Source organism: Leptonychotes weddellii, chromosome 4 (assembly GCF_054177405.1).
Source record: "Leptonychotes weddellii isolate Sample4059 chromosome 4, ASM5417740v2, whole genome shotgun sequence".
NCBI classification, from domain to species: Eukaryota; Metazoa; Chordata; class Mammalia; order Carnivora; family Phocidae; genus Leptonychotes; species Leptonychotes weddellii.
The window spans coordinates 83,812,161-83,830,045 of record NC_138372.1 but is presented as its reverse complement, the minus strand read 5'-3'; the positions used below and the strand labels follow the sequence as shown (position 1 = coordinate 83,830,045).

Below are 17,885 nucleotides of genomic sequence, written 5' to 3'. Positions count from 1 at the left end.
CCTGATCTGAAATCAAGTTAGACACTGCAACTGACTCAGTCACCTAGGCACCCCTCATAAATGACTTTTATTATGTTGTGGTAGTTTCTTACTATTCCTAGTTTGTTGAGTGTTTTTAACATGAAAATGTGTTGAATTTTGTCAGATGCTTTTTCTTCATTTAGATGATCAAGTGGTTTCTTCCGCTTTCATTCTATTAATGTGTATGTGTTGCATTGGTTGATTCCCCTATGTTGAACCATACCTGCATTCCAGGAACAGATCCCTCCTGGGCATGGTGTATAATCCGTTTACTGGATTCTGTTTGCTAGTATTTTATTGATGATTTTTGCATCTATATTCAAAAAGGATATTGGTCTCAAGTTTTCTTGTAGTGTCTTGTCTGGCTTTGGTATCAGGACAATATTGGCCTCATAGAATGACTTAGGAATAGGAAGTATTCCCTTCTCTTCAGTTTTTTGGAAGAGTATGAGGACTGGTGTTCTTCTTTAAATGTGTGGTAGAATTCACCAGTGAAGCCATCAGGTCTGGGGTTTTTCTTTGTCAGGAGGTTTTTGATTACTGATATAATCTCCTTATGGATTAATTATGGGTCTATTTTCTATTCATGATTCAGTGTTGGATGATTTTGTGTTTCTAGTTATTTATCCATTTCATACAGGTTATCCAACATAATCATTCATAGTATTCTCCTAAAATTATTATTTCTGTGGAATATGAGTAATGGCCCCACCTTTGTTTCTAATTTTAGTAATTTGAGGCTTCTCTTTTTCTTACCTCTAGTTAAATGTTTACCAGTTTTGTTAAACTTTTCAAATAACCAGCTTTAAGATTTGATTTTTTTTTTCTATTTTTCTGTTCTCCATTTCCTTCCTTCTGCTAGTTTTAGTTCATTTTCTAGCCCCTTAAGCTGTGAAGTTAGGTTGTTAATTTGAGATTTTCCTTCTTACAGCTATAAAATTTTCCTAAATACTGCCTTCACTGCATCCCAAAGTTTTAGAATATTGTGTTACTTTCTAATTTCCCTTGTGATTTCTTTCTAATTTCCCTTGTGATTTCCTCTTTACTTACTGGTTAATTTCCACAAATTTGTGAATTCTCCATTTTTCCTTCTGTTATTGCTTCTAACTTCATCCTTTTGTGGTCAGAGTATCTTCTATGTATGATATCTGTCTTTTAAAATTGTTGAGACTTACTTTGTGGCCCTAACATATGGTCTTTCCTGGAGAATATCCCATGTGCACTTGAAAAGTAAGAGGTAGTTAGCCTACTGTGTTGTTCAAGTTTATCATCTGCCTGGTTGTCCTGTTATTGAGTGGGGGGGGGGGGGTGTCTTGAAACCTTCAGCTATTTTTAGAAATGTTCATTTCTCCCTTCATATATGTTGATGGTCTGTTATTAGGGACATGTCTTCAGTATTTCTTAAAGCCACTGGGATTGCTGTTAATTTTCACTTCCATACCTTTTATTTCCTTACTTCCCTTCTTAGATGCAGCCTAGACTCCAAAGTCCCTTATTAAAGTAATTCCCTGGTATGTACTTCTCTCCCCCTCCATCCTATTCTGTCAAAATACTGACCTTGATTAAATCTCTGTATCCTTAAGCAGTTGGTTATACCCAAAGAAAATATACCACCCTACTGACCTTATTTCAGTGACTTATTTCAAATGAGTCCTCAGGGTAGCTCAATAATTCTGTTACTTTTCCCTGGTCATGTTCCACAATCTCCACTAATGGCCCTACTTCTTACTTTGTAACAAAATAAAAGCCACCAGAGAGAATTCCTACCTACAACTACCTCCACATCTGTAGACCTATACTCTGCTTTCCTTCTCACCTGCGCAAAAACTTCAACTATCCCATACTATGCTGCATCACTTGTTCCTCCCTCTACTTGATCATTTCTGTCAGCATTCATGCAGTATTAACTCCCAAAAGAAAAAAAAAACCCACTATCTCCCCTTTTACACTTTCCATGTTCTCAACCCCCTCAATCCTTTCTCCCCATCATGTCACTAAAACAGTATCTTTCAAAATGACTAATAATCTCCATGTTGCCAAATCTTACTTGGCTTCTTAGCAGTGTTCTTAAAACACTTTCTTCAGTTTGCTTCTATCACTCTCTGGGCTGACTGCTGCTTTGCTGGCTTACCTTTCTCTGTTCAGTTAGATTTTGGAATTCCCAGGGCTTAGTCTTCATATTTATCTATTCTTTAGATACTATCTTCCCAAGGCTTTAATACCAGCTATATGCTGATGACTCCCAAAAATCTTTTCTCTCTGGGACTCCAGATTTTTTATATCCAATTGCCTACTCAACATCGCCACTTGAGTATCTACTTACATAACTCAAATTGATGTATCTAAAGTAGAACTGCTTTTTCTTCCCAAACCTGTTTTTCTTCTCCATTTCAGTAAACCGTACCATTCACTGACTGAGTGCAAAGCCAAAAAGATAGGAGCCCGCCTTGATTCTTATATCCTCCCTTCCATCCAGTTTATTAACAGGTCTTTCCAGTCAACCATAACTTCAGAAATATACCCCTCTTCTGACTGCTTATCATCATTACTACTGCCACCACTACACTAGTCAAAGTCACCAATATCTTCTGCCTGAATTACCCATATTGGTTTTTCTAGCTGGTCTTTCTACTAACACCCTGTGCCACTCCACATGCTTTCAGACCGTCCAATGTCTTCCTATCACATTTGGAATACAAGACCTCATCATGGCCTATAAGATATAGGCTAGTTATTTCTCCATCCTTATCTCCTACCACTCTCCCTTATCCTTGTATATCTTATCCTTGTATATCCAAGAAGAGACTTGTTGTCTCTGCATGGAACACTTTCACTAAATATTCACATGGCTGACTATTTCACCTCATGCAGATGTCTGTTCATATGCCAATCCTGAAACATCTTCCCTAACCACCACCACCCCTGGATACCCGACTCCTTTACCTTGCTTTAATTTTCTTTATAGCACCTTATCAGTAACTGACCTAGAATATCTATACACATGTACAGACTTTTTACTATCTCTCACACTAAAATGTAGGATCCTTTAAAAGCCAAGTATGTGTCTCAAATGTCTAGAATAGTGCAGAGAACATTACAGATGCTCAATAATTTTCTGTTGAATGAATGACAGGTGGATAGTATATGTGTCATCACCTCATCTTTTTAAGAATGAGAAAACACACAGAATTAGGGTTGGGGAGAGGAAATGTCTCTTTAGTAAAAATAACGGTTATTTTTCTTGTGGTCCTCTTCAAGCCATTTGAGATATTCCTTAACCATTCTGGCAAATAATTATTAAAATAACTAAAAAATGAAAGCTATCTCAATATGTGCATTACTCCTAAAGTTCTCTAAAGAGGGCCCCAGCTAGACTCTTCCCATATTAATCACTGGCTGCTCCCAATGCTTTCTCCTAACATTTAGAAAAGAGGGGCTTTTTTTTTTTTTTTGAGCGGGGCTCTTTTCTAGGTCTCCTTTTATACCCTTCACAGTCTCCTCTCCACCACAGCTCAGAGAGTCATCAGCAACATCTCACCTTGCCTCACCACCCAAAATAAAGTAAAAAGCCATCACAGGGATCTATATAGTGTGTGATGGGCCCCTGAATAATAAGTGTGTCCCTGATACAAAATGAGCCTTTCCCAAATTAGAATTATAATACTGACAAAGCTCCCAACAGCATCTGAGGCATACACAGACTGACACAAATATGCATACATACTTGACATTTTACAAGGATGTCAAAGAAGTCTTCATCAGGCTCTTTGTTGTCATTAGTCATCAGGTGGCCAAGGACAGACTTATTGTTGTTTTGTGTCAGACGAAGCCCTGGCAAATTACTGAAACTGGCCCTCTGGTCATCAAGACGGCGGCTCTGTGAGCTGGCAAGAAGGTCTAAAAACTCATCCGTGTTGGGGGATACCATGGAAACAGATGGTGCTATGAACAGGAAAAAAATCCATAACATTATAAAAATATTTAGGCATATTTTTAATACACATATAACTCCTTTCTGCCTTGTTCAGTCCCAGCATCCACTCTGTCCCCCTGTTTTATCTCTGTCATTCAGAGTCACTGATAGGCTGGGGCCTGACTAGATGGGCAGGGAGGGAAGACTGAATCCCAGAGGACTTCAGATGATCCAGTTTGATGTTATTCAGATTTGACTGTATTTACTTTTATCTAACGCCCACTCACAATGTAACTTAACAAGGGGCGCTGGCTCAGTCGGTTAACTGTCTGACTCTTGATCTTGGCTCAGGTCTTGATCTCACAGCCATGAGTTCAAGCCCTGTGTTGGGCTCCATGTTGGATGTGGAGCCTACTTTAAAAAAAAAAATTGTACTTTATAAGATCTGGAGCTAGATTTTGGAAGGTAATAAATTGTCTTAGATAATTTCTCACGTGAGGATGAATGAGACAGTGTTTTTATTCTATGCCCTGGATAGGAACCATTTAGCTAACTAAGAGTTAAGTGTTGCTGATAAGTCCTAGTCTATGGCAGAGGAAGTCTTTTGGTAGCTGAAGTAGAAAATTTTAAGTAACCCATTTTAGACCTTTCTACGGCTCAAGCACACCTTAGCTTCAGCCTTAGTCGTAGGTTCGGCTTCAGTCTGTACTGGCTTTTTAAAATCCAAATAGGAAGCATTTGTGTTTTACATAGAATTATAAGGTATGTATAAGTTAAATTTTTTCCCTTCACTATTTTTACTTTTAAAGTTAGATTTTTTTCCCAGTCCCAAAGAATCTAGGGAGACAGTATGCTGTAGTTAGTAGAAAGTGCAGTGGACTAAAATACAGATAAACCTAGGGAAACTGAAACAAAACTTTGTTTTGAACTGAAGAAATACCAGCATTTCCAATAAACCTGGGTTCAGGCTCATTTACTGTACTTGCTCTGATGAGAACTAAACTCTCAGAAAGAATATCACAAGGAACTATTAAAAGGGGGGTAGAAGCACAGATCACTCACTTTTTAGCATCACTCTAGGGGGAGTGGAAGAAGCTGCAGTTGAAGCTGGCCCACAGCTCTGTTCTTGTAAGCAGCACCTCTGATCATCCATCCGATTGCTCTGAAATCGGCTTACCAGGTCAAAGAACCCTTCATCTCCAATAGTATCTGTACTGACTTTCTGAAATGAGAGAAAATATAAATATTCCAGCATTATCATCAGAGGAACAATATTATACATATGCAAAAGGTAAAGGATGAAGATTAAAAATAAAAATTGACACTTTCATTATAAAGAATTCAAGATGGCAACCTTGGTAATAAAGTTATTTCAATCCAACTAACAAAAAGCATTTCTAATTATATTTTATTCTAGTTATGTATAGTTATTAATCCTTGTATTTCCAGGACTAAAGAAATGTACCTCAGGGCACCTGGGTGGCTCAGTCTAAGCTAAGCATCTGCCTTCGGCTCAGGTCATGATCCCAGGGTCCTGGGATCGAGTCCCACATCGGGCTCCCTGCTCAGTGGAGAGTCTGCTTCTCCCTCTGCCCCTCCATCCTGCTCATGCTCTCTCTCTCTCAAATAAATATCTTTAAAAAAAAAAAAAAAAAGGTACCTCATATTCTGGGGAACTGCTTCAGATACTGAATGAGTTATGTAAATATTAGTGATCCCAGGCTCAAAGTTCAGTTCTAAGATTCTACAACAGAATTTAAAAGTAAACTAAGAACTGTAAACTAAGAAAGAATAATTTCCAAGGTCCTTTATTAAAGATTTGGAGATCTTGAAAAAATATATAAACTTCAAATAAATGAGTATTTGGGGCAGAGGGGAACTGGTCCTATTTTACTTGGAAAGCTTCAAAGCTTAAAATGACAGTTGCAGTGTTTAATAAAAAATATTTTGTTTTTCATAATGATGTAAGTATTATAGTAGAGGTACATTTATATAAAGTGTTATAGGCCTCAGGAGAAGGGCAGAACTAATTTTTTTTTTTTTTTTTAAAGAACTAATTCTTAAGGGACACAGGGGAAACTGATATTTGAGTTGGCTCCTGAAGAATGAATTAGCATTTGCAGGGTAGATATGCTTCATACTGATTAATATGCAATTCCAAAGGCCTGTAGTATTCAGGGGATAATGAACTATAGGGGGTAGGGGCGGTGAAGAGGAAGAAGCCACCGAAACAAAGGCCTCTGTATGACATACTAACAAGTTATCCCACATGAAAAGTAAGAGCATTGGTAATAATTTTAAACAGTTTTGTACAGAAACAGAACTGGCCCCTCTGAATGGTTGCAGAGGTTAATGCAGGGAAAGTGGGGCGCCTGGGTGGCTCAGTCGGTTGAGCGTCTGCCTTCGGCTCAGGTCATGATCCCGGGGTCCTGGGATCGAGCCCCGCATCGGGCTCCCTGCTCTGCGGGGAGCCTGCTTCTCCCTCTCCCACTCCCCCTGCTTGTGTTCCCTCTCTCGCTGTGTCTCTCTCTGTCAAATAAATAAATAAAAAAAAAATAAAATAAAAAATAAAAAAATAAAAAAAATGCAGGGAAAGTGATCCGTTCAGGCGCCTATTCCAAACATCTGGGTAAGAGCTGCAGTACTGCACTAAGAACTAAGACATAGTAGCAGAGGTTTATTTTCAGAAGGAGGGGGTGAGGCAGATCTGAGGGATGTAAGGATTGACTGGATGTGGTTAGTGAAGGAGAGGGAGTCTAGAATGACACCTGGGTTCCTAACTTGGGGGATGGAGAACATGGCATACATAAGGAAAACAGGAGGTGTTGAGAGACTACAGTTTTTAACATGTTCAGTTTGAGGACTGGGATTAAGTATGTACATAAACTGTGGTCAGATGCACTAATCACAAGACTTTCCTTGGGGCAAAAAAGGCTCAAATTCAAAATTCTGAACATCAAAACACAGGGAGGCTCCGGAAGTATGGACATTTTCAGTTGGGCTAAGTGGGTTTAGTTAAGACCTCAAACCTTGAACAAAGGTATGCCTTTGAGATCTGCTCTAGATCTATAAAAATATTCCTGAGCCATTTTTGTATATCCCATAATGCTTCCTTTTGTTAGTCATACATAGGTAAGAAACTAGTGATAAAGTCAAGACAAAGGACACTACCAGGGTACAGTCATAGATGGAATGCTGATAAGAGAACCAAGAGAAGTCCATAAAAAAAAAAAAACACAATTTTTTTCAAAATTTCTAATTGAAAAATGGACTTGATAATTAGAAAAATCTTTGTAATTTATTTTGATTCTTTTATCAGAGTATAGCTCAGAGCTAGATTAGAGATACTCCTGATATTTATAAATATTTTAAGTTATATTTAATAACCTGATTCCTGTGGTCATTTTTCATCAAAATAGTTTTTGACTCTATTATTATTTCACTATAAATAAATAGAAGTTGATGCTAGTAGATACTATTTTATTTAATTTTTTTAAAGATCTTATTTATTTGACAGAGACACAGCAAGAGAGGGAACACAAGCAGGGGGAGTGGGAGAGGGAGAAGCAGGCTTCCCACAGAGCAAGGAGCCTGATGTGGGGCTCGATCCCAGAGCCCTGGGATCATGACCTGAGCGGAAGGCAGACGCTTAACGACTGAGCCACCCAGGCGCCCCTAGTAGATACTATTTTAAATTAGTATTTTAAAATCCTTGAACATCTAAATTTAATTTATTCTAACTTCTAAGCTGAAAGAAGGACAGTTTTACTGGGAGACACTGCAGTAAAATAAAAGGTAGTTTATTTGCAAATAGGGACAAACAATTACTGTCCAAAGCAGTGAAGCAACATATTCATGAATGGAGAAATTACAGTTTCTAGCTCTGAAGAAGACAGAAATGATAGGGAAATACAGAAGACTTCTTTGAATAAAAATGGCATTTTGTATTAAATGTCTGTTTCCAAATACTCAGTTTCAATACAAGAATACTAAAATGTAGGTAACTCAAAGCACAGCACTCAAAATCTTATTTTTATACGTACTCTCTGAGAATTTGGAATACGGTGATCAATGGAATTACTGGCATCTTGGAGAACTTTAGTGGAGGAATTAGTTTTGCATTTTTTCCCCTTCAATCTGTTGACAAAGAGCAGCTTCGCAGAAGGTTTGGCAATAAGAGGCTTTTGTTTAGCAAGAATTTCACTGTTCCAGTTCTGTACCTACAAAATTATGAACATAAATGGAAAGCAGGACATGAAAAAAACAAAGCTATCTCTGGTTTTCTATAATATTAACCTGCCATTGCCACTCATTAGTGTGTGTGTGTGGGGGGGGCAGCTAGATCTCTTGGTAAATTCCTTTTTGCCAGTGTATCTCACTATTTTCAACAGCTTGTACCAAATGTATACTGTGGACTTCTCATTACCAAAACATTAAAATGGTGGCTTTTAAGAACTTAACAGTAAGCAAACAGAGTTTGCCAAAATCCCATAAAAATAAAATTTGAATGGTCAGGGAAAGAGCAAGTTTTATTCTGGATGTGAGTTAATCTGTTACAACTGGAAATTTTGGGTGTATGTAGACTTTTTAACTGTAGAAATTAACATCTAAAATTTACATAGCAGTGGGTGCCTGGGTGGCTCAGTTGGTTAAGCGACTGCCTTCGGCTCAGGTCATGATCCTGGAGTCCCGGGATCGAGTCCCACATCAGGCTCCCTGCTCAGTGGGGAGTCTGCTTCTCCCTCTGACCCTCCCCCCTCTCATGTGCTCTCTCTCTCTCTCAAATAAATAAATAAAATCTTTAAAAAAAAAAAAATTTACATAGCAGTAATTTTTTGGTGATATTTTTTGTTTTCACTAACTACTAAATTCTCAATAGGCAAAACATCTAATCACAATTTATATAGACCTAGACCTGGTTTAAATATACTTAACCTCTAAATAGCAGACTCAATATAACAAATATTTACTGAGTGGAAAGGAAAACCTACAGTATGTATGGTACCTATGTGACATTTGCAGCTTTAACATTTCAGTCTTAAGTGTTTGCAAGTAAGTCCAAAGGTCTATGTTATGTAATAACTGATAATTTGATAAAACACATATTTTCATAGTTACATCATGAGGCACAAATCAGAGTAAGTCCTGCCTTGAGGCTACCATACCTGAGTGAGACAGGCAGCCAGTGAGTGAACCAAGCCAGCTATCTGCACCCAATGAAGCCTCACCCCCCCACCCCGCCCCCATTCCTTTTCTCATACAGATGATAAGGGGAAACTATTGCTAGGGTGGACTTCAGGGTCTACTGATTTGAGAAAAACTAGATGGCCCCCGATGTTAGAACATAAAACCCACCTAAATCCCAAGTGTTTCGAAATGTGAAAAATTTTAAATGTTTCCTATTTACTTACTTGGACTTCCCAACAAAAACACTGAAGAATACAGACTGGAATAATGTCCTCAAAATTATGAAGGAAAATGATTTCCAACCAATAATTCCATACTAAGCAGAACTACCAATCAAATGTGAGAGCAGCAAAAAGGCACTTTTCTGACATTCAGGATCTCAAGAGCTCCCTGCAGTTGTACTCGTTCCCAAGAAGCACCTCTGATACAGACATCTCCCTTTTTATCTTTATATACGCTTCTTTACTTTGTTGAGACTAATGAAATGATGAACTCTAATGCAACTTTATGATGAGGAAAAGAAAACAACTAATTCCAAACATACTTTAAAGATAAAACCTGTCATTATTTGGCTCTTGGAAAATTACAGGGTTGAATCTGGTTAGCTTCTTAATGGAATCTACGGTTAGTACCACTACAGACCTAGGCACAGGTAGCAAATTAATTTTGCTACTTATTAGTACGTTCCTACAAGAATAAGAGGCCTAAATTGACTTTAAAGTTGTTTTTTAAAAAAATAATTTGCAGATTGGACAGCTTTGAGAACTGACAAGGTAAGGGGTAGCTATTTGGGGGAATTCATGAAGTCCTTCAGTTTTTGAACAACCCTAATTGTTTGGAATAAAAGAATATTGGATATAAGTTCAAATCAATTAGATGTTAGTCTTATGAAAACTATTCCCACAAAAAAGTCAATATTAAAAAAATCATATGCTTGTTATAATAGGGCAGAAAAATGTTTAATGACATAGAAGTAATATATTAACTATGCATTATAACATATCTGTAAATATGATAGTATTCATATGAAAATGCAAGATGAATAAATACCAAAATATTAATAACTGTAGTTACCACTGGGAGGTGGGATTACTGATAATTTTAATTTTCTTGTTGAAATTCTCTAAAGTTATTATAATGAATCTATTTTATAAGAAGCATTTTATAAAATATACCATAAAAGAACAACAGCCTACTTTAACAATGTAAAATTAAGTTAAATGAAGGTGTAAGAAAGCAGCCTAGATTCTTCAAAAACCTTTTTCCAGGATGGCGGGGATGGATAAAATAGGTGATGGGGATTAAAGAGTACACTTAGCGTGATAAGCACTGAGTAATGTATAGAAGTACTGAATCACTATATTGTACACCTGAAACTCATAACACTGTATGTCAACTATACTGGAATTAAAACAAAAAACTTAATAAAAATAATAAAGACAAAAATAACCTTTTTCTAATTGTGAAGTCCCTTCTCTGTTACTTTAAAAAAAAAAAAAAAAAGCCTAGACAAGATCTTGAATAAAAAGTTAGTTGTTAAGAAAATGCTTTTAAGAAATGTAGCCAGAAAAACTAGCTTGATCATAAATATCAACCTTGCCAATCACATTGCCGTTATTTACTTGGAAAAAAAAAGCTTTCTGATCTTTTAACTAAAAAAAAAATACAGGGCGCCTGGGTGGCTCAGTTGGTTAAACGACTGCCTTCGGCTCAGGTCATGATCCTGGAGTCCCGGGATCGAGTCCCACATCGGGCTCCCTGCTCAGCAGGGGGTCTGCTGCTCCCTCTGACCCTCTTCCCTCTCGTGCTCTCTCTCATTCTCTCTCTCAAATAAATAAATAAAATCTTTAAAAAAAAAAACTTAAAAAAAAATACATGAAATACATGTACATGTTAAAATATTCAAACAGTTCAAACTTTATATAAAGTAAATCTCTCTCCTAACTCAGACACCCAGTACTTTTCCCAGAAGCAGTTGTTAGCAAGTTTCTTACATATTTTTCCAGAAAGGTTTTATGCATCTACAAAGGATATATATGCCTAATGCTCTTCTTATACAGATGGCAACATACTATACACATTCTTTTTGGACTGTACTTTTTTCTGATTCTTTTTAAAGGAAAATTTTAAAGTGATACCTATACAAGACAAGGTTTATTTAAACTATTCATTTAAGTTAAAAGTTATTTCATATTTGATTATAACAGTTCAAGAAATTTAAAACATAAAAGCCGCCAACCTTTTCTGGTGTTAACTTCATAAGTTCCATGTTTTCCATACTGTGTCGGCGTCCGAACTTGGGGCGTGCACCTTTGAAAAAAAAATTAATTCAAATAAACTGGGGAGCTCTTAAGACTACAAATTCAGCATCACTAGGTTATTCAATTTTAAAGTCTGTTACACAAGCCCGTATGGAAGCAGGGAACATGTACAAACACGTATTCTTTTAAGAATAATAATTTTCCATACCAACTACATAAAAATAGAATATCCACTCCCTCTAAAATGCTTTGATGTAAGGAAGTTACATTTTGGTTGGAAACTAACTGTGGTTACTAACATTACCCCTTAATTTAGAAAAGGCGTTTTATAATAACTGGTTTTATATTATCCACATAGAGTCTTAAAAAAAAATGAAAAGGACAAATCCTGTATGATCTCACTTATAGTGGAATCTTAAAAAAAAAAAAAAAAAAGAAAACCCAAACTAGGAAAAAGGGATCAAATTTGTGGTTTACCAGAAGCAGAGGGGATTAGGGGAGTGGAATGTGATCAAAAGGTACAAACTTCCAGTTATAAGGTAAATAAGTACTAGGGATATAATGTACAACACGATGACTATAGTTAACATTGCTCTATGATACTTAGGAAAGTTGCTAAGAGGGTTTATCCTAAGAGTGTTCAACGCAAGAAGAAAATTTTTTTTCATTTTTTCTTTCTTTTCTATCTGTATGAGAAGATGGATGTTAGCTGAACCTACTGTGGTGATCATTTCACTACGTATGTAAATCAAGTCATCATGCTTGTACACCTTAAACTTAAGTCATGTATATCAAACATTTCTCAATAAAACTGGAAAAAAATAAAAATAAACCACTAAAATGATTATAGTAGGACAAAAAACTGTAGGGCAGTTTAAGTAAGTAAAAACCTAAAGAAAAGGCTTTAGGCCTTCAATTTTGAGCTAAGAATCAAAATAACATTCTTATGCTATCTTTTTTTTTTTTAAGTGGGCTCCATGCCCAACGTCAGGCTTGAACTCATGACCCTGAGATTGAGAGTTGCATGCTCTACTGACAGAGCCAGCCAGGTGCCCCTATTGTTACTCTTTTCTAAGTTACTCATTTCCATTTTTAGATCACATTAGATGATAAAGTTAGATAAAAAGGTTCTCAAATTTCTTTTTAATAATCATTAAAATAGAGAATTTTCGGGGCACCTGGGTGGCTCAGTCGTTAGGCGTCTGCCTTGGGCTAGGTTCGTGATCCCGGAGTCCTGGGATTAAGCCCCGCATCGGGCTCCCTGCTCCGTGGGAGGTCTGCTTCTCCCTCCCCCACTCCCCTTGCTTGTGTTTCCTCTCTCGCTGTGTCTCTGTCAAATAAATAAATAAAATCTTAAAAAAATAAATAATAAAATAGAGAATTTTCATACCCACTCAATCTTTTAAAGATTAAGCAATATTTTAAAGACATAAGGAATATATGATACCTAATACCCAGCTTAAGAAATAAACCATTATCAACACATTAACTCCTCCTGTGTGACTCTCCCTATAACTTGCAGCCTCCTCGTAATTTTTATTTTCATTACATATGAATAGATCTCTAAGCAATATAGCTTATGATATAATAAATGCTCTCATACTATATATATATCTAACTTGATTCCTTTGAGCAACCTTACGTTTGTGAGATTCAGCCAAGGTGCTATGTGTAGTTTTTCATTGCCATTTTAGGACTAGGAAATTCTTTTATCTGTTCTACTGGGGACAGATTTATAGGTTGCTTCCTTTTTTTTTAAATTTTTAATTTTTTTTTTTTTAAGATTTTTTTTATTTATTTGAGAGAGAGAGAGAGCACATGAGAGGGGGGAGGGTCAGAGGGAGAAGCAGACCCCCTGCTGAGCAAGGAGCCCGATATGGGACTCGATCCCGGGACTCCAGGATCATGACCTGAGCCGAAGGCAGTCGCTCAACCAACTGAGCCACCCAGGCGCCCTCCATTTCTTTTTTTTAGTCATATAAGCAAGTACTACTACAGAGATTCTTGGAAAAATATCTTAGTGGCATCAGCAAGAGTTTCTTCCAGTTTGGGTATCAGCAGTATGTAACTGGGAGTGGAACTGCTGGTCATATGCTTAGTACATCCTCAACTTTCCCAGAATGTTGCCAGATTGTTCTTGAGAATGGACATAATTCTATCACTGTCAACACTGAGTAAGAGTTTCCATTACCCACATTTCAATACTGGTATTCTCAGACCTTTTAATTTTCAGCCTTCTAATAGGTTTCCAGTATTACCTCACTGTGGATTTCCCTGATTAAATGAGTTAAATATCTTTTCATATATTTATGGGCTATTTGTGTTTCTTCTGTTCATCATTTTGCCCACTGTTTATTTGGGTTATCTGTCTTATTTTTAATTTATAGGCATTCTTATACACTGAGGATACAAATCCTTTTTTAATCACATGTGTGGCAATGTCCTCTGTGTTTTATCTCTTCATGATTTCTTTTAATGAAGTTCTTAATTTAAATGTCAAGCTTTTCCTTAATGGTTTTGTTTTTGTCTTGAGAAGGCCTTCCTCTCTCATATCATTTATTTTCAGAGGTCTTACAGCATACCAATTGAGCATGTAGGACTCTAAAGCCAGACCAGGCACTCACTTGTGGAATGACCTTAGGCAATTACCACTCTGTGACTCAGTTTTCATCTGTAAAGAACAGCAATACCTACCTCATAGCATTGTGTGATGGTAAATGCATCATTACCTATAAAGGGGTCAGTACACTGCCTGGTAAACAGTAAGCATTCAGCAAGTGTTAGCCATAATTATTATTGTTTTAAATCCATCTTCCATATTTCAATCTGTAGTCCATCAAGGTATTTATGTGAATATTAGTTCCCATATATGCAAGGAATAGAAGGCTAGTCTCTATATTCCATTCCACCGGTCTGTTTGTCTCTATGCCAATAGCACACTGTCATAATTACTGTAGTTTTATAATCTTTATGTCTGTAGAGAAAGCACTTAGTTCTTGTTTTTCATCGGGAATGTTTTGGCTTTGAGTTCTCGGATCATTTTTCTTTCATATACATTCATGAACAATCTCATCAAATTACATAAAGAACTGTCATTATTTGTTTGGCAGTGCACTCAATTTGTATCAGTTTGGAGAGAACGGACATCCTTTATAATACTTAGTTTTCTGATGTAAGCAATTCCTGAGAGAAGTGCACTAAAATTTCCCATTATGATTCTGGATTTTCCCATTTCTTTTAGTTTGGTCAGTTTGGCTTCATGCACACACTGAAGCACTAGGCAACACCCAAGTTTAAGGCTTTTAGCTTCCAGGTGAACTGAATTGTTAACCATCGTGAAGTGACCTTCTTTATTTCTAACAAGATCTTATGCCTTCAAGTACAAATATTAACATAGTTATACCAGCTTTCTTTTGATTTTACCATGGTGTATCTTCTTCTATCCTTTTACTTTCAGGCTTACTATATCCTTACATTTTAGATATTCCTCTTGCAATTTAGTTGGATTTTATTATTTTTCCAGTCTGATATGCCTGTCCTTTAAATGAAACATTTATATTTAATAGAGTTACTGATATATTTGGATATCTAGGCTATTTTCTCCTTTACTATGGTCACTGGTGGATTACAAATTAGTTGATTTTCTAATGTTCAATCCATTTGATTTACTGTTTACTTAAATTCATTGCTGGATTTGGTTTGTGAATATTTTATTTAGAATTTCTGCCTCTAAATTTATGAGTAAAGACTGACTTGTAATTTCTTTCTTATATTATTGTCTAATATGTATATCCAGATTACACTGTTCTCAGAAAGATAAAGTGTTCCTACTTTTCCAGTTATCTACAAAATTTTGTGGAAGGTTGGAATCAATTTTCTTGAATGTCTCATTTGTAAAATCATCTCGGCCGAGTATTTTCTCAGTGGGAAGATTTTAAATTACTGATCAAATTTCTTTATGGTTTTAGGCATTAGGGATGCTATTCACATTGCATCCTACCATTAGATTTTTTTCTAGATTCAATTTTAGTAATTTGTATTTCTAAAAATTATCCATTTCTCTTAGGTTTTCAAATATTTTGTCATAAATTATTCAGGATAATCTGTTATCTTTTTATTCTCTACTGCACCTGTATTATGTCCCCTTCTTTCACTTAAAAAAATTTTTTTGCTGTAGATTTGTTAGTCTTTTTTTTTTTTTTTTTAAGATTTTATTTTTTTTTTATTTATTCATGAGAGACAGAGAGAGAGACAGAGGCAGAGGGAGAAGCAGGCTCCCCGCGGAGCAGGGAGCCCGATGCGGGACTCGATCCCAGGACCCCGGGATCATGACCTGAGCCGAAGGCAGACGCTTAACCGACTGAGCCACCCAGGCGTCCCTGTTAGTCTTTTTTTAAAGAACCAAATTTGTATCAAAATTCTATTGAATCTTTGTTTTAATTTCATTAACTTCTGTTACTATTTTTTGCCTTCTACTTTTATTTTTTGTTTTTACGTTTTAAAAGCTGGATATTCAACTCACTTTTCAGCCTTTTCCTTTTTTTTTTTTTTTTAAAGATTTTATTTATTTGACAGAGAGAGATACAGCGAGAGAGGGAACACAAGCAGGGGGAGTGGGAGAGGGAGAAGCAGGCTTCCCGCGGAGCAGGGAGCCCGATGTGGGGCTCGATCCCGGGACCCTGGGATCATGACCCAAGCGGAAGGCAGATGCTTAACAACTGAGCCACCCAGGCGCCCCCAGCCTTTTCCCTTCTTAATTATAATGTAAATTTTGTTCTAATACTCAGTGTAAGTCCTATCCCACAATGTGGAATTAAGTCCTAAACTATTTTCTACTTTTATTTACCATTTCTTCTCAGCCCATAACTTACTTAGAAATGTGTTTGAAAGTTTTCAAATGAATATGTTTTATATATTATCTTCTTGTTAATTTCTAGTTTAACTGCATTATGCTCAGAGCATGAAATTTATGTGATACAGATTCTTTCAAATTCGTTGAGATTAGCTTTATTGGCTTATAGCATGTGGTCAAATTTTTCAAGTGCTTAATGAATGCTTTAAAAGAATTTGAACTGTTTAGTTGCTAGGTGCAGTATTCTATAGGTCTATTAAATCAATGTTTTTCACTTTTTTTTTTTAAGATTTATTTTTTTTGACAGAGAGAGAGAGAGAGCACAAGCAGGGGGAGCAGCCGGCAGAGGGAGAGTGACAAGCAGGCTTCCTGCTGAGCAGGGAGCCGGGACACGGGACTCGATCCCAGGACCCTGGGATCATGACCTGAGCGGAAGGCAGACACTTAACCTACTGGCCAATGTTTTTCACTTTTTAACAGTGACACATATTAAGAGATACATTTGCATTACAACCCTGACTGCACTTACACAAATGTGTAACAAATCTTCACACAACAGTACTTACTCTTATCTATCATGTATAACCCATTTGTGTGTGTGTGTGTGTGTGCGCGCACACGTGCGCATGTAATGATAGTTGCAACCTCTGAAACTGATTTTACAACTCATGAATAGGTCAAACCCATTAATTGTGCTTGTTAAAGCCTCTATTACTGATATCTGACTCCTGATTGATATTTAGCTATCAGTTAATGAGAGGCATGTTAAAATCACATTAAGACATAAATCTCAGATAAGACATAGACTCTGAAGCCAGACTGCCTAGGTTTAACTCCCATCTTTACTACCTACATAGATAACCCTTGGGAAATCTACTTAACCTCTCCTGTCTCCATGTCCCCATCTGTAAATTAGGGATAACAGAAATTTACCTCCTAAAGATGTTAAGATTAAATGAGTTAAAACAGGAAAAGCACTTAAATCAGTGCCTGGAATAGTAAGCACTAATAATGTAAGCTATTATTTTCTTCAAATCTACCTGATTGTTTTTGTTATTCCTTTAATTTTGTTACTTCTATAAATATTCAACCATAGTTGTTTTGTATTCTGTATCTGATAATTCCAACATCTGAAAAGATCTTGGTGATCTAATTTTGCTTTTTGTTTATTGTCTTACTCATGTTGGCTTGTTTCTTTATGTGTTTGGTAATTTTGTTGTTGTGAACCTTTATAGACCTGGATCAAAGATGCTTTCCTCCAGAAAATACCTGGTCTTCTGCTAAGTCTCTAGGAGCATTTCTAACCCAAAAGTACTTCAGTGGATTGGGGTTTCTTTCACTGTGCAGGTAGAATAAATCAAATTCCAAACCAGTATGTAGGCTGGCTTATGAATTCAGATTCTTAAGGAACACTCCTTTTCTCTACCCTGAGCCAGCACGAGAAACAGATGTTTCCTTGCAGTTCCTTTAGCCAGCAGACTTTTCCTCGCACTGGAAATACAGCAATGACACTACTGGGTATTTACCCCAAAGATACAAAAGTAGGGATCCGAAGGGGTACGTGCACCCCGATGTTTATAGCAGCAATGTCCACAATAGCCAAACTGTGGAAAGAGCCAAGATGTCCATCGACAGATGACTGGATAAAGAA

General features: G+C 36.7%; 1 protein-coding gene and 2 long non-coding RNA genes across 6 annotated transcripts in view; 1 reads left to right on the top strand and 2 right to left on the bottom strand.

The window, feature by feature from the left end:
* Positions 1–2,055: 2,055 nt before the first annotated feature.
* GPSM2 (G protein signaling modulator 2) overlaps positions 2,056–17,885 on the bottom strand; it is a 46,127-nt gene continuing 30,297 nt past the window's right edge. For 3 of the 4 annotated variants that reach the window (XM_081815574.1, XM_081815576.1, XM_081815577.1), the window contains 4 exons: positions 11,361–11,431; positions 7,978–8,154; positions 4,997–5,156; positions 2,058–3,963 (listed from right to left, as the gene is read on the bottom strand). In XM_081815574.1, coding sequence (XP_081671700.1) covers positions 3,677–3,963; positions 4,997–5,156; positions 7,978–8,154; positions 11,361–11,431 — 695 coding nt within the window. In that variant the 3' untranslated portion in view covers positions 2,058–3,676. Of the gene's footprint in view, positions 3,964–4,996; positions 5,157–7,977; positions 8,155–11,360; positions 11,432–17,885 lie in introns of all 4 variants that reach the window. The other variant, XM_081815575.1, reaches the window with a different exon arrangement.
* On the top strand, positions 8,745–15,577 carry LOC145720851 (uncharacterized). The gene is made up of 2 exons (XR_014144069.1): positions 8,745–13,121; positions 13,333–15,577. It is a non-coding gene; the product is annotated as an uncharacterized LOC145720851 (long non-coding RNA).
* LOC145720853 (uncharacterized) overlaps positions 16,543–17,885 on the bottom strand; it is a 2,502-nt gene continuing 1,159 nt past the window's right edge. Inside the window, exon 2 of the long non-coding RNA XR_014144071.1 lies at positions 16,543–17,745. This is a non-coding gene — a long non-coding RNA (uncharacterized LOC145720853). The remainder of the gene's footprint in view (positions 17,746–17,885) is intronic.